The 24252-nt window shown below is 45.8% G+C and overlaps 1 protein-coding gene across 1 annotated transcript; it reads left to right on the top strand.

Annotated features, from left to right (window-relative positions):
- The first annotated feature begins 15839 nt into the window (after nucleotides 1-15839).
- Nucleotides 15840-17808, top strand: LOC127307462 (flavonoid 3'-monooxygenase CYP75B3). Its single transcript, XM_051338194.2, has 2 exons — nucleotides 15840-16865; nucleotides 17024-17808. The coding sequence occupies exons 1-2, from the start codon at nucleotides 15936-15938 to the stop codon at nucleotides 17666-17668; spliced, it is 1575 nt and encodes a 524-aa protein (XP_051194154.1). The 5' UTR covers nucleotides 15840-15935; the 3' UTR covers nucleotides 17669-17808.
- Nucleotides 17809-24252: the final 6444 nt, after the last annotated feature.

Below are 24252 nucleotides of genomic sequence, written 5' to 3'. Positions count from 1 at the left end.
GATAGTGGGTTCATGTCTCTAGTGAACTGTGGACCCCGGTCCAATTCTCTATACTGAAATACAATCTACTGCAATACTGTTCTACTGTTTTCTGCAAACAATCATCATCCACACTATACATCTAATCCTTTGTTACAGCAAGCCGGTGAGATTGACAACCTCGCTGTTTCGTTGGGGCAAAGTACTTGGTTTGTGTTGTGCAGGTTCCACGTTGGCGCCGGAATCCCTGGTGTTGCGCCGCACTACATCTTGCCGCCATCAACCTTCAACGTGCTTCTTGGTTCCTACTGGTTCGATAAACCTTGGTTTCATACTGAGGGAAAACTTGCCGTTGTACGCATCACACCTTCCTCTTGGGGTTCCCAACGGACGCGTGCTGTACGCGTATCAAGCTCTTTTTCTGGCGCCGTTGCCGGGGAGATCAAGACACGCTGCAAGGGGAGTCTCCACATCCCAATCTCTTTACTTTGTTTTTGTCTTGCTTAGTTTTATTTACTACTTTATTTGCTGCACTATATCAAAATACAAAAAAATTAGTTGCTAGCTTTACTTTATTTTACTGTCTTGTTTGCACTCTATTTCAAAAACACAAAAAATTAGTTACTTATATTTGCTTTACTTGTTTCAACATGTTTCCTTTTAATTTTACCGTAAAAGACATGCCGGTAGGGCGCGGGTCTATAATTGGGAGAAATAATATAGAAGAATTTTTCAACCATGTTAGTACCGTTGATGATTTTGAAGATAGACACTTGGTAGACCTTGCTCCTACTTATGAAATTGCCGCTGCTGCTTTAGTTCGTATGATGGAAACTAAATTTGTTAATCTCAATCCTATAATCCAACACATGTTTCTTACACTCGGTGATATGGAAGAAGGGGAAAAGAAAGATTTTGTTTTAGAAACCCTTCTTAGAGAATTTGGTGGTATAGCAAGAGAGGCTAGAAAGGTCTTTGCTAAATATAATATGCTTGGTTCTTATACCAATTTTGTAGGTCTCCTTGAAAAAATGGACATGGAGAGAATAAGGTACACTAATAATGTTAATAATAGTGGGGAGATTAAAGCACCAATACCATGTAAGCTCCTAGCAATGCATGAAGCACTAGAAAATAACTATGCTTGGCTTGTTCCTGAAAATTTGTTTGATGAGAGTAGCAAGCCCAAGACTAATGAAAAGGGAGACGCTAAAACTTATGTATCTAATATACTATGCATGGTTGAGAAAACTCCACACCCCGCTGTAGATGCACCATCTTTCGATAACACTTGATACACACTTTCTGCGCCTAGCTGAAAGGCGTTAAAGAAAAGCGCTTAAGGGAGACAACCCATGTTTTTTTACTACAGTACTTTGTTTTTATTTTATGTCTTGGAAGTTGTTTACTACTGTAGCAACCTCTCCTTATCTTAGTTTAGTGTTTTGTTGTGCCAAGTAAAGTCATTGATAGTAAAGTTCATACTAGATTTGGATTACTGCGTAGAAATGGATTTCTTTGCTGTCACGAATCTGGGCAAAATTCTCTGTAGGTAACTCAGAAAATTATGCCAATTTACGTGAGTGATCCTCAGATATGTACGCAACTTTCATTCAATTTGAGAATTTTCATTTGAGCAAGTCTGGTGCCTCAATAAAATTCGTCAATACGAACTGTTCTGTTTTTGACAGATTCTGCTTTTTATTTCGCATTGCCTGTTTTGTTATGTTCGATGGATATTTCGATTCCATTGACTTTCAGTAGCTTTGTGCAATGTCCAGAAGTGTTAATAATGATTATGTCACCTCTGAACATGTATATTTTGATTGTGCACTAACCCTCTAATGAGTTGTTCTAAAGTTTGGTGTGGAGGAAGTTTTCAAGGATCAAGAGAGGGAGATGATACAACATGATCAAGGAGAGTGAAAGCTCTAAGCTTGGGGATGCCCCGGTGGTTCACCCCTGCATATATCAAGAAGACTCAAGCGTCTAAGCTTGGGGATGCCCAAGGCATCCCCTTCTTCATCGACAACATTATCAGGTTCCTCCCCTGAAACTATATTTTTATTCCATCACATCTTATGTGCTTTTCTTGGAGCGTCGGTTTGTTTTTGTTTTGTTTGAATAAAATGGATCCTAGTATTCTTTATGTGGGAGAGAGACACGCTCCGCTATAGCATATGGACAAGTATGTCCTTAAGCTTTACTCATAATATTCATGGCGAAGTTTCTTCTTCGTTAAATTGTTATATGGTTGGAATTAGAAAATGATACATGTAGTAATTGCTAAAATGTCTTGGATAATGTGATACTTGGCAATTGTTGTGCTCATGTTTAAGCTCTTGCATCATGTACTTTGCACCTATTAATGAAGAAATACATAGAGCATGCTAAAATTTGGTTTGCATATTTGGTCTCTCTAAGGTCTAGATAATTTCTAGTATTGAGTTTGAACAACAAGGAAGACGGTGTAGAGTCTTATAATATTTACAATATGTCTTTTATGTGAGTTTTGCTGCACCGCTTCATCCTTGTGTTTGTTTCAAATAGCCTTGCTAGCCTAAACCTTGTATCGAGAGGGAATACTTCTCATGCATCCAAAATACTTGAGCCAACCACTATGCCATTTGTGTCCACCATACCTACCTACTACATGGTATTTCTCCGCCATTCCAAAGTAAATTGCTTGAGTGCTATGATGGCGTGTATTTCACACGTTCGTTGGGTAACCCCAAGAGGAAGGTATGATGCGCACAGCAGCAAGTTTTCCCTCAGAAAGAAACCAAGGTTTATCGAACCAGGAGGAGCCAAGAAGCACGTTGAAGGTTGATGGCGGCGAGATGTAGTGCGGCGCAACACCAGGGATTCCGGCGCCAACGTGGAACCTGCACAACACAACCAAAGTACTTTGCCCCAACGAAACAGTGAGGTTGTCAATCTCACCGGCTTGCTGTAACAAAGAGTTAACCGTATTGTGTGGAAGATGATTGTTTGCAGAAAACAGTAGAACAAGTATTGCAGTAGATTGTATTTCAGTAAAGAGAATTGGACCGGGGTCCACAGTTCACTAGAGGTGTCTCTCCCATAAGACGAACAGCATGTTGGGTGAACAAATTACAGTTGGGCAATTGACAAATAAAGAGAGCATGACAATGCACATACATATCATGATGAGTATAGTGAGATTTAATTGGGCATTACGACAAAGTACATAGACCGCCATCCAACTGCATCTATGCCTAAAAAGTCCACCTTCAGGTTATCATCCGAACCCCCTCCAGTATTAAGTTGCAAGCAACAGACAATTGCATTAAGTATGGTGCGTAATGTAATCAACAACTACATCCTTAGACATAGCATCAATGTTTTATCCCTAGTGGCAACAGCACAACACAACCTTAGAACTTTTCTCATCCTTTGTCCCAGGTGTCAATGCAGGCATGAACCCACTATCGAGCATAAGTACTCCCTCTTGGAGTTACAAGCATCTACTTGGCCAGAGCATCTACTAGTAACGGAGAGCATGCAAGATCATAAACAACACATAAGCATAACTTTGATAATCAACATAACAAGTATTCTCTATTCATCGGATCCCAACAAACGCAACATATAGAATTACAGATAGATGATCTTGATCATGTTAGGCAGCTCACAAGATCCGACAATGATAGCACAATGGGGAGAAGACAACCATCTAGCTACTGCTATGGACCCATAGTCCAGGGGTAGACTACTCACACATCACACCGGAGGCGACCATGGCGGCGTAGAGTCCTCCGGGAGATGATTCCCCTCTCCGGCAGGGTGCCGGAGGCGATCTCCTGGATCCCCCGAGATGGGATCGGCGGCGGCGGCGTCTCTGGAAGGTTTTCCGTATCGTGGTTCTCGGTACTGGGGTTTTCGTCACGGAGGCTATTTGTAGGCGGAAGGGCAGAGTCGGGGGCCAGACGAGGGAGCCACACCATAGGGCGGCGCGGGCCCCCCCTGGGCCGCGCCGCCACGTGGTGTCGCCACCTCGTGGCCCCACTTCGTGTGTTCTTCGGTCTTCTGGAAGCTCCGTGGAAAAATAGGCCCCTGGGCTTTGATTTCGTCCAATTCCGAGAATATTTCCTTACTAGGATTTCTGAAACCAAAAACAGCAGAAAACAGCAACTGGCACTTCGGCATCTTGTTAATAGGTTAGTTCCAGAAAATGCACGAATATGACATAAAGTGTGCATAGAACATGTAGATAACATCAATAATGTGGCATGGAACATAAGAAATTATCGATACGTCGGAGACGTATCAGCATCCCCAAGCTTAGTTCTGCTCGTCCCGAGCAGGTAAAACGATAACACGAGATAATTTACGGAGTGACATGCCATCATAATCTTGATCATACTATTTGTAAAGCATATGTAGTGAATGCAGCGATCAAAACAATGTGTATGACATGAGTAAACAAGTGAATCATATAGCAAAGAATTTTCATGAATAGCACTTCAAGACAAGCATCAATAAGTCTTGCATAAGAGTTAACTCATAAAGCAATAATTCAAAGTAAAGGCATTGAAGCAACACAAAAGAAGATTAAGTTTCAGCGGTTGCTTTCAACTTGTAACATGTATATCTCATGGATATTGTCAACATAGAGTAATATAATAAGTGCAATAAGCAAGTATGTAGGAATCAATGCACAGTTCACACAAGTGTTTGCTTCTTTGAGGTGGAGAGAAATAGGTGAACTGACTCAACATTGAAAGTAAAAGAATGGTCCTCATAGAGGAAAAGCATCGATTGCTATATTTGTGCTAGAGCTTTGATTTTGAAAACATGAAACAATTTTGTCAACGGTAGTAATAAAGCATATGCATCATGTAAATTATATCTTATAAGTTGCAAGCCTCATGCATAGTGTACTAATAGTGCCCGCACCTTGTCCTAATTAGCTTGGACTACCTGGATTATCACCGCAATACATATGCTTTAACCAAGTATCACAAAGGGGTACCTCTATGCCGCCTGTACAAAGGTCTAAGGAGAAAGCTCGCATTGGATTTCTCGCTTTTGATTATTCTCAACTTAGACATCCATACCGGGACAACATAGACAACAGATAGTGGACTCCTCTTTTAATGCTTTAAGCATTCAACAACAATTAATTCTTTTCTCATTAGAGATTTGAGGATGTTTGTCCAAAACTGAAACTTCCACCATGGAACATGGCTTTAGTTAGCGGCCCAATGTTCTTCTCTCACAATATGCATGCTCAAACCATTCAACTCAGAGTAGATCGCCCTTACTTCAGACAAGACGAACATGCATAGCAACTCACATGAAATTCAACAATGAGTTGATGGCGTTCCCCAGTAAACATGGTTATCGCACAACAAGCAACTTAATAAGAGATAAAGTGCATAATTACATATTCAATACCACAATAGTTTTTAAGCTATTTGTCCCATGAGCTATATATTGCATAGGTGAATGATGGAATTTTAAAGGTAGCACTCAAGCAATTTACTTTGGAATGGCTGGAAAATACCATGTAGTATAGGTAGGTATGGTGGACACAAATGGCATAGTGGTTGGCTCAAGTATTTTGGATGCATGAGAAGTATTCCCTCTCGATACAAGGTTTAGGCTAGCAAGGCTTATTTGAAACAAACACAAGGATGAACCGGTGCAGCAAAACTCACATAAAAGACATATTGAAAACATTATAAGACTCTACACCGTCTTCCTTGTTGTTCAAACTCAATACTAGAAATTATCTAGACCTTAGAGAAACCAAATATGCAAACCAAATTTTAGCATGCTCTATGTATTTCTTCATTAATGGGTGCAAAGCATATGATGCAAGAGCTTAATCATGAGCACAACAATTGCCAAGTATCACGTTACCCAAGACATTTATAGCAATTACTACATGTATCATTTTCCAATTCCAACCATATAACAATTTAACGAAGGAGAAACTTCGCCATGAATACTATGAGTAGAAACCAAGGACATACTTGTCCATATGCTACAGCGGATGTGTCTCTCCCATAAAGTGAATGCTAGGATCCATTTTATTCAAACAAAACAAAAACAAAAACAAACCGACGCTCCAAGAAAAAGCACATAAGATGTGATGGAATAAAAATATAGTTTCAGGGGAGGAACCTGATAATATTGTCGATGAAGAAGGGGATGCCTTGGGCATCCCCAAGCTTAGACGCTTGAGTCTTCTTGATATATGCAGGGGTGAACCACCGGGTGCATCCCCAAGCTTAGAGCTTTCACTCTCCTTGATCATGTTGCATCATACTCCTCTCTTGATCCTTGAAAACTTCCTCCACACCAAACTCGAAACAACTCATTAGAGGGTTAGTGCACATTATAAATTGACATATTCAGAGGTGACACAATCATTCTTAACACTTCTGGACATTGCATAATGCTACTGGACATTAGTGGATCAAAGAAATTCATCCAACATAGCGAAAGAGGCAATGCGAAATAAAAGGCAGAATCTGTCAAAATAGAACAGTTCGTATTGACGAATTTTAAAATGGCACCAGACTTGCTCAAATGAAAATGCTCAAATTGAATGAAAGTTGCATACATATCTGAGGATCATGCACGTAAATTGGCTTAATTTTCTGAGCTACCTACAGGGAGGTGGACCCAGATTCGTGACAGCAAAGAAATCTGGAACTGTGCAGTAATCCAAATCTAGTACTTACTTTTCTATCAACGGCTTAACTTGGCACAACAAAACACAAAACTAAGATAAGGAGAGGTTGCTACAGTAGTAAACAACTTCCAAGACACAAAATAAAAACAAAGTACTGTAGGTAAAAACATGGGTTGTCTCCCATAAGCGCTTTTCTTTAACGCCTTTCAGCTAGGCGCAGAAAGTGTGTATCAAGTATTATCAAGAGATGAAGTGTCAACATCATAATTTGTTCTCATAATAGAATCAAAAGGTACCTTCATTCTCTTTCTTGGGAAGTGTTCCATACCTTTCTTGAGAGGAAATTGATATTTTATATTACCTTCCTTCATATCAATGGTAGCACCAACAGTTCGAAGAAAAGGTCTTCCCAATATAATGGGACAAGATGCATTGCATTCAATATCCAAGACAACAAAATCAACAGGAACAAGGTTATTGTTAACGGTAATGCGAACATTATCAACTTTACCCAAAGGTTTCTTTGTAGAATGATCAGCAAGATTAACATCCAAATAACAATTTTTCAGCGGTGGCAAGTCAAGCATATTATAAATTTTCTTAGGCATAACAGAAATACTTGCACCAAGATCACATAAAGCATTACAATCAAAATCTTTAACCTTCATCTTAATGATGGGCTCCCAACCATCCTCTAGCTTTTTAGGAATAGAGGCTTCACGCTCTAGTTTCTCTTCTCTAGCTTTTATGAGGGCATTTGTAATATGATGCGTGAAAGCCAAATTTATAGCACTAGCATTAGGACTTTTAGCAAGTTTTTGCAAGAACTTTATAACTTCAGAGATGTGGCAATCATCAAAATTCAAACCATTATAATCTAAAGCAATGGGATCATCATCCCCAATGTTGGAAAAATTTCAGCAGCTTTATCACAGCGATTCTAATGATTTTAGCAGTTTCAGGCAATTTTTCGCGCTTTACATTCGAAGTGGAAACATTGCTAACACCAATTCTTTTATTAGTATGAGTAGAAGGTGCAGCAACATGTGTAGCATTAGCATTACTAGTGGTGGTAATAGTCCAAACTTTAGCTATATTCTTCTCTTTAGCTAGTTTTTCATTTTCTTCTCTATCCCACCTAGCACGCAGTTCAGCCATTAATCTTATATTCTCATTAATTCTAACTTGAATGGCATTTGCTGTAGTAACAATTTTATTATGATGATTCTCATTAGGCAAAACTTTTGATTTCAAAAGATCAACATCAAGCAGCAAGACTATCAACTTTAGAAGCAAGTATATCAATTTTCCCAAGCTTTTTCTTCAACAGATTTGTTAAAAGCAGTTTGTGTACTAATAAATTCTTTAAGCATGGCTTCAAGTCCAGGGGTGAACTCCTATTATTGTTGTAAGAATTTCCATAAGAATTACCATAGCCGTTGCCATTATTATAAGGATATGGCCTATAGTTGTTACTAGAATTGTTCGGTAAGCATTGTTGTTGAAATTATTATTTTTAATGAAGTTTACATCAACATGTTCTTCTTGTGCAACCAATGAAGCTAATGGAACATTATTAGGATCAATATTAGTCCTATCATTCACAAGCATAGACATAATAGCATCAATCTTATCACTCAAGGAAGAGGTTTCTTCGACGAATTTACCTTCTTACCTTGTGGAGCTCTCTCCGTGTGCCATTCAGAGTAGTTGATCATCATATTATCAAGAAGCTTTGTTGCTTCACCAAGAGTGATGGACATAAAGGTACCTCCAGCAGCTGAATCCAATAAATTCCGTGAAGAAAAATTTAGTCCTGCATAGAAGGTTTGGATGATCATCCAAGTAGTCAGTCCATGGGTTGGGCAATTTTTAACCAGAGATTTCATTCTTTCCCAAGCTTGAGCAACATGTTCAGTATCTAATTGTTTAAAATTCATTATGCTACTCCTCAAAGATATAATTTTAGCAGGGGATAATATCTACCTATAAAAGCATCCTTGCATTTAGTCCATGAATCAATACTATTCTTAGGCAGAGATAGCAACCAATCTTTAGCTCTTCCTCTTAATGAGAAAGGGAACAATTTTAGTTTAATAATATCACCATCTACATCTTTATATTTTTGCATTTCACATAGTTCAACAAAATTATTAAGATGGGCAGCAGCATCATCAGAACTAACACCAGAAAATTGATTGTTCATAACAAGATTAAGTAAAGCAGGTTTAATTTCAAAGAATTCTGCTGTAGTAGCAGGTGGAGCAATAGGTGTGCATAAGAAATCATTATTATTTGTGGTTGTGAAGTCACACAACTTAGTATTTTCAGCGTTGGCCATTTTAGCAACAGTAAATAAAGCAAACTAGATAAAGTAAATGCAAGTAAACTAAATTTTTTGTGTTTTTGATATAGCAAACAAGATAACAAATAAAGTAAAACTAGCAACTAATTTTTTTGTATTTTGATTTAGTGCAGCAAACAAAGTAGTAAATAAAACTAAGCAAGACAAAAACAAAGTAAAGAGATTGAGAAGTGGAGACTCCCCTTGCAGCGTGTCTTGATCTCCCGGCAACGGCGCCGAAAAAGAGCTTGATGGCGTGTATTTCACACGTTCGTTGGGCAACCCCAAGAGGAAGGTATGATGCGCACAGCAGCAAGTTTTCCCTCGAAAGAAACCAAGGTTTATCGAACCAGGAGGAGCCAAGAAGCACGTTGAAGGTTGATGGCGGCGAGATGTAGTGCGGCGCAACACCAGGGATTCCGGCGCCAACGTGGAACCTGCACAACACAACCAAAGTACTTTGCCCCAACGAAACAGTGAGGTTGTCAATCTCACCGGCTTGCTGTAACAAAGAGTTAACCGTATTGTGTGGAAGATGATTGTTTGCAGAAAACAGTAGAACAAGTATTGCGGTAGATTGTATTTCAGTAAAGAGAATTGGACCGGGGTCCACGAGTTCACTAGAGGTGTCTCTCCCATAAGGCAGAACAGCATGTTGGGTGAACAAATTACAGTTGGGCAATTGACAAATAAAGAGAGCATGACAATGCACATACATATCATGATGAGTATAGTGAGATTTAATTGGGCATTACGACAAAGTACATAGACCGCCATCCAACTGCATCTATGCCTAAAAAGTCCACCTTCGGGTTATCATCCGAACCCCTCCGGTATTAAGTTGCAAGCAACAGACAATTGCATTAAGTATGGTGCGTAATGTAATCAACAACTACATCCTTAGACATAGCATCAATGTTTTATCCCTAGTGGCAACAGCACAACACAACCTTAGAACTTTCATCCTTGTCCCGGTGTCAATGCAGGCATGAACCCACTATCGAGCATAAGTACTCCCTCTTGGAGTTACAAGCATCTACTTGGCGAGCATCTACTAGTAACGGAGAGCATGCAAGATCATAAACAACACATAAGCATAACTTTGATAATCAACATAACAAGTATTCTCTATTCATCGGATCCCAACAAACGCAACATATAGAATTACAGATAGATGATCTTGATCATGTTAGGCAGCTCACAAGATCCGACAATGATAGCACAATGGGGAGAAGACAACCATCTAGCTACTGCTATGGACCCATAGTCCAGGGGTAGACTACTCACACATCACACCGGAGGCGACCATGGCGGCGTAGAGTCCTCCGGGAGATGATTCCCCTCTCGGCGAGTGCCGGAGGCGATCTCTGGATCCCCGAGATGGGATCGGCGGCGGCGGCGTCTCTGGAAGGTTTTCCGTATCGTGGTTCTCGATGCGGGGTTTCGTCACGGAGGCTATTTGTAGGCGGAAGGGCAGAGTCGGGGGCCAGACGAGGGAGCCACACCATAGGGCGGCGCGGGCCCCCCCTGGGCCGCGCCGCCACGTGGTGTCGCCACCTCGTGGCCCCACTTCGTGTGTTCTTCGGTCTTCTGGAAGCTCCGTGAAAAAATAGGCCCCTGGGCTTTGATTTCGTCCAATTCCGAGAATATTTCCTTACTAGGATTTCTGAAACCAAAAACAGCAGAAAACAGCAACTGGCACTTCGGCATCTTGTTAATAGGTTAGTTCCAGAAAATGCACGAATATGACATAAAGTGTGCATAGAACATGTAGATAACATCAATAATGTGGCATGGAACATAAGAAATTATCGATACGTCGGAGACGTATCATGCTACCTTTAAATTTCCATTCTTCACCTTTACAATATATAGCTCATGGGACAAATAGCTTAAAAACTATTGTGGTATTGAATATGTACTTATGCACTTTATCTCTTATTAAGTTGCTCGTTGTGCGATAACCATGTTCCTGGGGACGCCATCAACTACTCTTTGTTGTATATCATGTGAGTTGCTATGCATGTTTGTCTTGTCTGAAGTAAGGGCGATCTACCACCTTATGGTTAGAGCGTGCATATTGTTAGAGAAGAACATTGTGCCGCTAACTAAAGCCATGATCCATGGTGGAAGTTTCAGTTTTGGACATACATCCTCAATCTCATATGAGAAAAATAATTGTTGCTACATGCTTATGCATAAAAGAGGAGTCCATTATCTGTTGTCTATGTTGTCCCGGTATGGATGTCTAAGTTGAGAATAATCAATAGCGAGAAATCCAATGCGAGCTTTCTCCTTAGACCTTTGTACAGGCGGCATAGAGGTACCCCTTTGTGACACTTGGTTAAAACATGTGCATTGCAATAATCCCGGTAGTCCAAGCTAATTAGGACAAGGTGCGGGCACTATTAGTATACTATGCATGAGGCTTGCAACTTGTAAGATATAATTTACATGACACATATGCTTTATTACTACCGTTGACAAAATTGTTTCTTGTTTTCAAAATCAAAGCTCTAGCACAAATATAGCAATCGATGCTTTCCTCTTTGAAGGACCATTCTTTTACTTTTATTGTTGAGTCAGTTCACCTATCTCTCTCCACCTCAAGAAGCAAACACTTGTGTGAACTGTGCATTGATTCCTACATATTTGCATATTGCACTTATTATATTACTCTATGTTGACAATATCCATGAGATATACATGTTACAAGTTGAAAGCAACCGCTGAAACTTAATCTTCCTTTGTGTTGCTTCAATGCTTCTACTATGAATTATTGCTTTATGAGTTAACTCTTATGCAAGACTTATTGATGCTTGTCTTGAAGTACTATTCATGAAAAGTATTTGCTATATGATTCAGTTGTTTACTCATGTCATTTACATTGTTTTGATCGCTGCATTCACTACATATGCTTACAAATAATATGATTAAGGTTATGATGGCATGTCACTCCAGAAATTATCTTTGTTTATCGTTTACCTGCTCGGGACGAGCAGAAACTAAGCTTGGGGATGCTGATACGTCTCCGACGTATCGATAATTTCTTATGTTCCATGCCACATTATTGATGATATCTACATGTTTTATGCACACTTTATGTCATATTCGTGCATTTTCTGGAACTAACCTATTAACAAGATGCCGAAGTGCCAGTTGCTATTTTCTGCTGTTTTTGGTTTGAGAAATCCTAGTAAGGAAATATTCTCGGAATTGGACGAAATCAACGCCCAGGGTCCTATTTTGCCACGAAGCTTCCAGAAGACCGAAGAGTCAACGAAGTGGGGCCACAAGGCGGCCAGACCACAGGGCGGCGCGGCCTAGGTCTTGGCCGCGCGGCCCTGTCATCTGGGCCCCTCGTGACGCCCCTTGACCTGCCCTTCCGCCTACAAATAGCCTTCGTCGTGAAACCCCCAGTACCGAGAGCCACGATACGGAAAACCTTCCAGAGACGCCGCCGCCGCCAATCCCATCTCGGGGGATTCAGGAGATCGCCTCCGGCACCCTGCCGGAGAGGGGAATCATCTCCCGGAGGACTCTACGCCGCCATGGTCGCCTCCGGAGTGATGTGTGAGTAGTCTACCCCTGGACTATGGGTCCATAGCAGTAGCTAGATGGTTGTCTTCTCCTCATTGTGCTTAATTGTCGGGTCTTGTGAGCTGCCGAACATGATCAAGATCATCTATCTGTAATTCTATATGTTGTGTTTGTTGGGATCCGATGAATAGAGAATACTTGTTATGTTGATTATCAATTTATGTCTATGTGTTGTTTATGATCTTGCATGCTCTCCGTTACTAGTAGATGCTCTGGCCAAATAGATGCTTGTAACTCCAAGAGGGAGTATTTATGCTCGATAGTGGGTTCATGTCTCTGTGAATCTGGGGAAGTGACAGAAATCTCTAAGATTATGGATGTGATGTTGCCACTAGGGATAAAACATTGGTGCTATGTTCGAGGATGTAGTTACTGATTACATTACGCGCAATACTTAATGCAATTGTCTGTTGTTAGCAACTTAATACTGGAAGGGGTTCGGATGATAACCTGAAGGTGGACTTTTTAGGCATAGATGCATGCTGGATAGCGGTCTATGTACTTTGTCGTAATTCCCAATTAAATCTCACTATACTCATCATAATATGTATGTGCATGGTCATGCCCTCTTTATTTGTCAATTGCCCAACTGTAATTTGTTCACCCAACATGTTGTTTATCTTATGGGAGAGACACCTCTAGTGAACTGTGGACCCCGGTCCAATTCTCTATACTGAAATACAATCTAGTGCAATACTGTTCTACTGTTTTCTGCAAACAATCATCATCCACACTATACATCTAATCCTTTGTTACAGCAAGCCGATGAGATTGACAACCTCGCTATTTCGTTGGGGCAAAGTACTTGGTTTGTGTTGTGCAGGTTCCACGTTGGCGCCGGAATCCCTGGTGTTGCGCCGCACTACATCTCGCCGCCATCAACCTTCAACGTGCTTCTTGGCTCCTACTGGTTCGATAAACCTTGGTTTCATACTGAGGGAAAACTTGCCGCTGTACGCATCACACCTTCCTCTTGGGGTTCCCAACGGACGCGTGCTGTACGCGTAACAGGGACCTGTTGATTGAACCCGCTCCCGTCGCCCCCCCCGATGGCGCCGCTTCCAAGCCCAGGCGTCCCTCTCCTCCCCCTTCCCCCGTCGCCGCCGCCGGGAAAAGCCCGGGCGGTGCTGGCGGTGGCGGCCTCCCTCCCTCCCGCTCGTGGTGGCGACCCGACGGGGCGGGCTCGTCCCTGCGGCGGCGGAAGGCGCCGCTCGGCTCCGGCCGGCCGACGCGGCTACGGCCGGGCATGGTCCCCTGGGGCTCGGGCGCGCGGGGCTCTCTCTCTCGTGCGCGTTGGCGGCTCGTCGGGGCGGGCTCGCCCTGGTCCCTGGCGCGGCTCCAGCCGCGTGGGTGGCTATGGGGTTGACGGCTGCAGCGTGGTGGTTCTCCTGCGCGGCTCCGCCTGGTCCTTCGGTGGCTTGGTCGCCTAGGGTTGGCCTGCGGCGGCGGGATCTGGGCTTGTGGGCCCAGATCTGGGCCTGCCAGGGCCTGGCGGCCATGGATGCTCCCGGTGGCTCCTCCACTGCCTTGTGGGTCTGCTCCTGGTGGGACTAAACCCGGCGACCTGGTTCGCTACCGTCGGAGTCCTGCTTTCTCGGGGTTCTCCGGCGGTTGGATGTCGCTTGGGGGCGAGGTCCTTGCTGGCTATCCGGGATGGGTCCCTGGGTTGGCGCATGCTTGCCGAGTTGGCAGCGTGCCTAGTACTACTGCTGCTCCCGTGGCGGTAGTCTGGTTTCCCTCCGATCAGTTTGGTCGTACTAGTGCAGGTGCTGGCGGCCTGGGGCTGGTGAGGTCGCTGGTTGCCGCCGTTCTAGTGTCGTTGACTTCTAGATCTGGGTCTGGCCGGGCATTGCTAGCCAGCGTGTGCTTTCACCTTGCGGATGAACCTAGTCGGGGCTAGTTCATAGTGCGGCTGTGGTTGGGGGCGCGGCAGTGATTACTGCGATGTCTACTCTGCGCCCTCGCGATGGCGACCAGAATTTCGATCGGGTTTGGACCTCAGCGAAAGCTGCACATGGTGGTGGCCTGTGCCGGTGACGACGGCACCTGCGGGTGTCGCTCCCTTGTTGAAGGCGTCCTGATGATGTCTCTCCTTTTCGAAGTGATGGACTCTGTCCCTCCGCCCCCAATCTGCCCTCTTAGGGTCCTCACTTTGTGCAAGCTTCTCTAGTATTGTCTTGTGGTTCACCCTGTGATCTCACGTTCGTGCCGCAACCCGTCTCGCAGCGTCGGCCTGGCTGCTTTTACACGGTCTACTGCGGTAGCTGATGTCCTTCCTAGCGCCTTGGGGGGGCTTTGCTAGGGCGGCGTCTGGTCGTAGCTCTTGCCGGTGTGCTTATCCCAACGCCAGGGGAAGATGCTGTGTTCTGGGTCTGGACCTAGGCCGAGCTCCAGGGGTGGTGGCTCCCGGGTTTGGGTGAAAACTTTGCAGGACCTTGTTTCTGACGACGATGACGCATGCTTGCGCCATTCACCTTCTTGGAGGCGTCGCCGCAAGACCCACTCCTTTGGTTCCTCAAGCTCTACTAGGTGGCCGGCCCGTCGTTGAGTTCCCCGTGAGTGGCAGTCTTGGTGCGGTGGAGGTTGTGTTGGTGTGGACATGGTCGTGATTGCTCCGGTGCCGCAGAAGACAAGGCTCCCTCCTCATGGTTCAAGCTGGTGCTTCGGCTCGACGTTATCTGTGTTGTCTTTTGTGTGGGTTTCTTTGTGCGTTTGGCGCGTGTGTGTTGTAATTTCTGGTGTAACTCCTAGCCGGTTGATGGCTTTTGTTAATTCAAAACCGGGCTCATTTCGAGCTTTCCGTTTAAATAATGAAACTTAAGTTTACGAGTGTGTTGCATATGTATAATTAAACAACTTTTTTCCTATTAAAATTGCATATGCAATATCTAACTTATTGTCTTTCAAAGTGATCGGATTCATAAGCGGGCAAGCGAACGGCAAACGCTTTCCTACGTAATTTTGTACATATTAGGGGACTTATTAAAAGGGGCGACATGTTAAGAAGTCGAGGTGGTGCCTTAAAATTCTGTCGTGTTCGATATAGAAACTTCAGTTGTCGACCTTCGGCATCGTTGTTGTTGTTCGTACTTGTGGACTAGCGACGCCCACGTCGTAGTCCGGTCACGCATGCGCGTGGGTAGGAGGAGCGGTCGAGCGGAGGAACGTTTGGCTTCGTTTAGGTGGTGGCTTGCGGCGGGTAGGTAAGCAGGACTGGCTGTTCCAGTGTTAGCTAGCTTCTTGCTATATTTAGGTGAAACACGCGCGCCGAGTTTAATTACACATATGCATATGTGCCCATAATCTATACCCGGCGAAACGCGCGTGGAACCAACAAGGCATAGCATGGATCATCGGGACGTGCTTGTGCTGCTCTGCTCCTTGGCTGCCCTGGCAGCCGCATCCATCTGGTTTCTCTTCCGTGGCAGCAGCAGCGGGAAGAAGTTGTCGAAGCTGCCGCTGCCGCCGGGGCCTCGGGGGTGGCCCGTGCTGGGCAACCTGCCGCAGGTGGGCGCCAAGCCGCACCACACCATGGCCGCTCTCTCCCAACAGTTCGGCCCGCTCTTCCGCCTCCGCTTCGGGGTCGCCGAGGTGGTCGTCGCCGCGTCCGCCAAGGTGGCCTCCCAGTTCCTCCGCGCCCACGACGCCAACTTCAGCGACCGCCCGCCCAACTCCGGCGCCGAGCACGTCGCCTACAACTACCAGGACCTCGTCTTCGCCCCCTACGGCTCCCGCTGGCGCGCCCTCCGCAAGCTCTGCGCGCTCCACCTCTTCTCCGCTAAGGCCCTCGACGCCCTCCGCGCCGTCCGCGAGGCTGAGGTTGCGCTGATGGTGAAGCAGCTCAAGGAGTCGGCGCCCGCGGGAGTGGTGGTGGGGCAGGAGGCAAACGTGTGTGCCACCAACGCCCTGGCGAGGGCGGCCGTGGGGAGGCGCGTGTTCGGGGGCAGCGCCGGAGAGGGCGCACGGGAGTTCAAGGACATGGTGGTGGAGCTCATGCAGCTTGCCGGGGTGTTCAACATCGGCGACTTCGTTCCGGCGCTCCGCTGGCTCGACCCGCAGGGCGTTGTGGCCAGGATGAAGCGCCTGCACCGCCGCTACGACGCCATGATGGACGGCTTCATCAGCGAGAGGGACCAGCGTCATAATCAGGCTGCTGCTGACGGGGAAAGGAAGGACCTGCTCAGCGTCATGCTGGGGTACATGCGGCCGGACGGCGGAGGCGGCGAGGAGGAGGGGATCAGCTTCAACCACACCGACATCAAAGCTCTTCTCCTGGTAAGTACTACTACTAGCCAAGTGTTTACTTCCAAGCTTAATTATTGTTGACTTAGACATACTACGTAGTAGTATGTAGATATCAACGGCATGCGACTTAGAATTAATATTTGCTAATTAAGGCGCCGCTAATTAAATACCCATGTCACTTGTTTCAGAATCTGTTCACAGCTGGGACCGACACGACTTCTAGCACGGTTGAGTGGGCCCTAGCTGAGCTGATACGACACAAGGACGTCCTCACCCAGGCCCAACGCGAGCTCGATGACATCGTGGGCCAGGATCGCCTGGTAACGGAATCCGACCTACCACACCTCACCTTCCTCACTGCCGTCATCAAGGAGACGTTCCGGCTGCACCCGTCGACGCCGCTCTCCCTTCCTCGGGTGGCCACTGAGGATTGTGAGGTCGAGGGCTACCGCATCCCCAAGGGTACCACCTTACTTGTCAATGTGTGGGCCATCGCACGTGACCCAGCCTCATGGGGCCCCGATGCGTTGGAGTTCAGGCCCGCCCGCTTCCTCGCCGGCGGGCTGCACGAGAGTGTGGACGTCAAGGGGAGTGACTACGAGCTTATACCGTTCGGGGCTGGACGAAGGATATGTGCAGGCCTCAGTTGGGGCTTGAGGATGGTCACTCTCATGACCGCCACGCTGGTGCATGCATTTGACTGGTCCTTAGTCGATGGCCTTACCCCAGAAAAACTCGACATGGAGGAGGCATATGGTCTCACCCTTCAGCGGGCCGCTCCGTTAATGGTTCGGCCCATTCCTAGGTTGTTATCGTCAGCGTACACCGTGTGACAGATGATGATTAATCACTTTTGTCGAATGTATGCAATTTGTGCAAGTGAGCTTTACATATGTTACATATGCCTTTGTATTGTCTGTTCCATGTGTTGCTTTATGGTGTACACATAGCGTTGGCCCTTGTTTTTCTACTACTAGTAAAGTGCATGTGCGTTACTACATGGCAACAAAACATGAAATGGGTCGTCATTTTATTGAATGCACGTGCATTGTCATGACCTGCTCAATTTTTTTATTGCCACACACGTTTAAACATAATACACATGCAAATTTACATTCATAGCAAAATATAAACACATAATATTCCAAAAACCCCTATTTTGACTAAAATATAGTTTGATAAAAACTATAATTTAATATAATATGCATCAGAGAAACAACCCAACAAGTATCTCATATCTTTTTACGGCTTCAAGTTAGCTTTTACATGCCCTTTAGCCAAAATTAAACCAGATTGTCTTGGCGTGTCTCAAAGAAAAACATATATCTGGACTAATTTACATAATAGTGAAGTAATTCTATCATGTTCATGTTAAACCACAACTACTTTAAAATGCTTGTAACTACGAAATCCACATTATCAATGTTGCACAACTTAACACACGTTGAACTAAGGTAAATCTAGAGAAGGCTAGGCACCTCACATTTAATACTCATACAGATAAAAACTGATTTTGAAGAAAAAAAATTATATCACAACTTATATACATCTTCAGAATAATATATATGTATACATGTTCAGGAAGACCCTAAAACAAAGGCAAATGATCTCACTTTTCATACAGGATGTAAAACTTAAACTAAAGGACTCCATTTCTGAATGCATGTGCTGCAACTACATCGGTTCGTGACTGCCTTAGTAGCATGCTCGTGACTGCCTTAGTAGCATGCTCGCTTCTACAAGACATTTGCAGATGCAAAAGAGAACCGAATAAGAAGGGATGATCGAACATATATCTTGGAAGGTGTATTAATCATATAGAAGAAAGGCCAAAGACGACCGGTACAATGCCAAGAAGGCTACACCTCCACTCCACGATACAATGCCAATAAGGACACCACTCCACGTCACGACACAAAACCAAGCAGCAAACAAAACACCATCTACAAACCCGATGATAAACAACTCACCTTAACCAATCTCCAACCAAGAATGCTGAGAAGAGGAGCACATGGTTTCAGGACCGCGTCACGAACCAGGCAACCCAGACCAACGTACATCCCCTCATGTGCCTAGAGGATTCGGCGAGAAGGAGGCAGGATCCCGACGGACTCGGGGGAAGACTCCGAACAAGATGTGTCGCCATGTGGTACATTGCACCCCGAAAGCACAAGCACAGGGCTGTGGGTGACACCATCGGCGCCTCGAAGCCTCCAACTCCAATTTTCGCATCGACCACTCCCCTCATGGCCTAGATGACGTATTCAAGAAGAGAACGACACCATGGTGTCGCCGCCTGGTCTGGTCACCAGACCTAGGCTTCCCCTGTCATCCGAGGGAAGGGGAGAGGAGGCACGGTGAGGCCATGAACACGCCTCCAAGAAGGAAAAGGGCGCCCACGGGCGTCGCCATGTTCAGCTGGCCACCGCCGAGCCGGACTTTCACCCTGGCCAAACACCGTTACCACGAAGATGGCTAAGCTTGATTGGAGAGGGAAGCGAAGAAGAAACCCAACGGCTTGATCCATCACTGCCAAGTGGAGAGGAACACCGATGCAGGAGATGGGTCTTAACCACCACCAGCACCACCACGCCCACCACCGTGAAGCCCATCGCTGCTGGCACCATCTCAGTGCCAGGCTGCCGCTGCCACGAAGCGCCACCACGCCCCAACAATAATGGCATCTGATCCGCGAGCCCTCCTATGGCCAAGGCCCTAGCCAGACCTAGATCCGACGGCACCACCGTAGGGGCCACGCCTCAGGGGAGGGGAGCCGCTCCACCACAAGCGTCACGCCGATGCCTCCTAACGCCGCCGAGATATACCGGAACCGCCGCCTCCACTATGGGAGAAGGGGTCGCCAACCGAGGGGAGAATCCCCGCTTCCGTCTTCGCCCGGGGTTCGCCCGACGGTGACTGCTGGCGGCGGCAAGGGGGAAGGGGCGGGAGGGGGGGGGGAAGGTTGTAGGCGTCGGATTGGCCGCTCCCATGTTGCCCTAGGTTGGGTGCCGCGGGGGCTCTGTCATGCTTTCGGTTCAGTACTCTGAAGGATCGTTGATGCTAAGTGGTACGTAACCATAAGATCAGGAGCCAAACTAAAATGCTATGAATTTCGGTTTCATCAAGAACCTCCTGGTTACGTTGCGGAGCCAGATTTTGTGCCCTTCATTTGGAAGAGTAAGTAAGGATGGTAGAGGTAAAGACCTTGATGATGCGATGGATACTTCGAACCCGCAATTGGTCCTACATCTTCTAGCTCGCAGCAGCACCCGGGGACGCTTTTAGGCACTGCTCAGAATGGAATGCGTCCCGCCGCCTCCACTCACTTTGCGGTGACGCCTTTTAACCCAAACCCACATACTCGGCGTGGTAAGGAGATTGCAGCAGAGATGCGTGTGTCACATCCCTTCTTGGAGTGATGTTTACCTTCTTCACCGCCCAACAAGGACACCACGGTGGATAAGGTTTCTCCTTTGCAGCTGGAAGCGGCTTTTGCAGCACCCTCTTCTCCCGTGCAGGTGGAGAACGAAGACAAGACTCCGCCTTACATCGTTGGGCAGGCTCGGCCTTCTTCCTCGTCCGTGGCCTCCTGCTGTTGTGCCAATGTGATGGGTCGGAGTCGCCCTTCTTCAGCGCGCAGGCATTTGGCTCCCCCCGGCCGTGGTTTGAACACCGAGCTAGCCGTGGGCTCTAAGCCGCCGCATGGTGGCAGCCTGCTGTCCATGGCATGGGCGGGTTCCATCCTATGTCGCCCACGACATGTGCTTCACCACCTGCCGCTCTGTCGTCATTAGCGGCTCAGCCTCTGACAGACCAAGCGTCGCTGCCTCCACGCGCCGCGAGACCTACGGCGTACTCTTCGTCGGCTAGACTCGGGTTGGGGGGTTCTTCTATGCTTGTACCCCCTTCCGGGTCCACGCCACCCTCTTCGCCGGTTTGTCATGGGTAGGGGGGACCTTCTTCGCCTATCCCCCCTCCCAAGCCACCGCTAGCTGGTCAGGCTGGCCCTAGAACACCGTCACGTCGCAGCTCGCGGTTTGGCATCGCTACAGATGTCTCTTCATCAACTGATGATGACTCACTGTCTGAAGCAAGGTAACGCAAGGTTGAAGCAAACTTCGACCCTCCACGTATAACAGGTTGTAAGAAATTCTTCTTGTCCTTTTCTAATACACACATATCTGCTAAGTTAAAATCTGTTGGTGGCTCTCTTTGTGGCTCTGAGAAAGATATAGCCTTGTCGACTAGGGCTCTGAAAAATATGGAGTTTGACAGATTGAAAGTCAATCCAAATGTTTCGAGCTGGTCCGAGTGCACCCTTATAGATGATGATGATGATGATGAGCTGAATGCCGATATAGATGGCCAACTTCTCTCTCATCGTGTAGGTGTGGTGTCGGAGGTTCACTTGGACGATGGCATGCTTGATCTATGTAATAACCCAGAACATAGGAACAACGAAGGGTAGATTTAGAAATGGGATGTGCATTTCATCGCAAAACGGGGGAAATTTTCGTGCCTTATTGCAACTAAACCTAAGAGGGATCGAGGTTCTCTCATTTTGCACTTAGGGTTAGGCAATGTGAGTTAGGGAAATTTCGACATGATCTCTTTTGTATCTTGTTGATTTGGGGAATTGATTTCATTTGACAAATAAGATGCATTTGGAATATCAAACATTAAGTATAAATGAATATGGAAATTGAATTCACAATTCAAAAACAAATTATGAATTCAAATAACTTTGAATTTCAAAGTGAATAATAAATACAACATTTATTCCAGAATATAAACATTACACAAATCAAAAGCTCATAAGTAAAATTTGAGCTTTATTGATATCACAACACAGATTACATTGTCTTTACAATATTCTTGATACAAGAATTGATGAATAATAAACAGAAATGAAAATGAAGATTACAATATTGCTCCTAAACTAAAACCTAGACTAAATGACTTGAAGAATATCTTCTGGTCATATTCATCTTCAAAACCTGCAAAATAAAACACCAACACTAGACAAGGGTTATGTATTACACAGATATTCAGTTTGGACAGACACCAAGTGTCATGCACACTTGTGCTTGTCCAAAACCAAGGACAGCACAAGATAAGGGCAACAGCAGACCAAACCTGAGCACCACCAGGGCTCAAGTTTCAGCATATGAGAGCACACAGCTCATGTGTCTTTGGGCAGGCTCTGACAAGGCAATGCACAAGCTTAGTCACCAAAGCAAGCCAGGCTTGTGTGTCATTGCAAGAACAGAAGTAGAGTTCATATAAAAGGGGCACAAACCCTAGAAACAGTAACCAGTCGACCAGATAAGGATTCACAAGGTAAGGTGAAGGTAGCACAACATAGTTCATCCAGTTCTTGCTCAAGAACAGAACCAACACACACAACCACTCAACCACCAGAAATCATGGTGACCTGAGAAGATCATCCAAGACCTGGAGGTGAAGGGCTGTGACACAAACCACAAGTCTGCATCAACACAAAATTTCACACTAGGAGCTGGAACAAGGTATACCAAATACCTGGACAGATCCAATGGATCTGATCCATCACATATGCATGAAATAAGCATGGGATGAGCAGATGCTCATATGGGTAGATCATCACTTGGTTTTCACCAAGGATTACTGCCAGTCTAGAAGCCACTAAAACAGAAATCATCCAGATACAGATCTTGTGCACAGAAACTAGCAAACATGCATAGATGCACACACTAGCAAGATCTCATGCACAGATAGCACCAGTAGATGTATTGCAAGGTTTAGCAGCTAACCAAGACTACACAGAAAATCCTAAGCATGCAACCATCAGGAAACCCTAGATTTCTTCACAAGCAAGCATATTGGCATTCATATTTATTATGATCCCCAAATATGCAAGCAAAGATGAGTAGCCAACAAGACCCAACCAACCATGTGAGCAACCAGTCAGTAGCAAGGCTACTGAGGTCACGGCACACTTAGAACCATCCCAAGGCCAAGCCAAATGCAAAGCATCACTATCCAGAAATGGATTCAGACTCTATTTTCTTGTAAAAGAATCATGAATAGCAAATTCATATACAAGCAAGTAATTTAATCATCACTGCATAGGCAGTTCATCATAATTTAATTAATACAAGCATGAATTTATCACAGATCCATGCTAAGCACTGACAGTAGCATACTATTAAGCAACACAATTTAATCACTGCACCAGAACCACTGGAGCAAGTCCAGTAGCTTGAATGAGCAACAGCATAGTGATGCTTGAGCATCAGCATCACAAGGAAATTGATTCACTTAGCCACATGAATTAATCAACAACCAAGCCACTGGCATTTAATTGATCAAATGGATCAATTGAACCAAGTCAAGCCACACAGATAGACTAGCCAACATGAAATGGTTGATCCAATGGATCATTGGATTATACAGGAGGCACTGAAGCATATCACAGGCATCACTGGCCTTCACAAGTGTCACAGATGCAGAGTAGTACACCTAGACAAGCAAGTATAATATGCCAGTAAGCATAGCAAGCTCATAAGCATGAACAGCATGGCATAGCAAGCAATAAGCAAGCAACACATGACATGCACAGCCAGCAACACACACTGGCCAGTACTAGAGATTGGTAAATTGGCCAGAGCTTGCAGAAAATGAAAGCACAGGTAGCTTAAGCAGCAGTAGCAAGGCTCTGCATGATCACAGGATCATCAGAGAGCAGTAGAACAAGAGAAGAAGGAGCACAGAATCTTGGGAGGCGCACAGACATGGAGAGGAGAAGGAGAAGGAGCAGAGCAACTTACACGCGCCTGGTGGCAGAGGCTATGGCATGGCGAGGCAGTGCTCGCGCGGCCATAGCAGCTGCAAAGCCAGGGAAGGCGCCGGCGTTACGCCGACGAACACCACCACAGCACGGCACGGAGACGACGGCACTGGTACTGCAAGCAGCACCCGCGCTAGGTCGGTCTCGGAGGCGCACACGTCGACGGCGAGGGCGAGAGCTCGTCGGAGATCACCCAATCGCCCTAGGCGATTCTCCACGAGATCCAGAGAGGAGGCGATTCGCCAGGAGAGGAAGCAATCGGAGAAACCACGCGGACATATCGATAGATCGTCTCGCGGCGGTCCAGATCAGGTAGGTGGTGAGGTCAGGGAAGCACGGAGATGGCTGGAGCACGGCGGCGGCCATGGCGGCGACGCCATCGCCACGGGGTCGCGAGAGGTTAGGGTTAGGTCGAGCGAGTGAGAGGAACGAGTGAGTGAGCGAGCGAGGTGGGCCGTTCGGCTCCACCGAACCGCTATGGGGCAAGCCTTAGTGGGCTGTCCCATGGGCTTAAGTTATTGGGCTGGGCCCAATAGGGGTCCAGGGGGTATTTTGGTCTTTTAACATTTAATAAAAGGCCAGAACTTT

This window comes from Lolium perenne, chromosome 6, assembly GCF_019359855.2.
Source record: "Lolium perenne isolate Kyuss_39 chromosome 6, Kyuss_2.0, whole genome shotgun sequence".
NCBI lineage: Eukaryota > Viridiplantae > Streptophyta > Magnoliopsida > Poales > Poaceae > Lolium > Lolium perenne.
This window is presented reverse-complemented; position numbering and strand designations above follow the sequence as displayed.

What these genes read in the sequence shown, in the direction of transcription:
- LOC127307462 (XM_051338194.2), top strand. Translation starts at nt 15,936, where the DNA reads ATGGATCATCGGGACGTGCTTGTGCTGCTCTGCTCCTTGGCTGCCCTG. An exon ending in ACATCAAAGCTCTTCTCCTG is followed by an intron (nt 16,866 to 17,023) that starts GTAAGTACTACT and finishes CACTTGTTTCAG; the next exon opens with AATCTGTTCACAGCTGGGAC.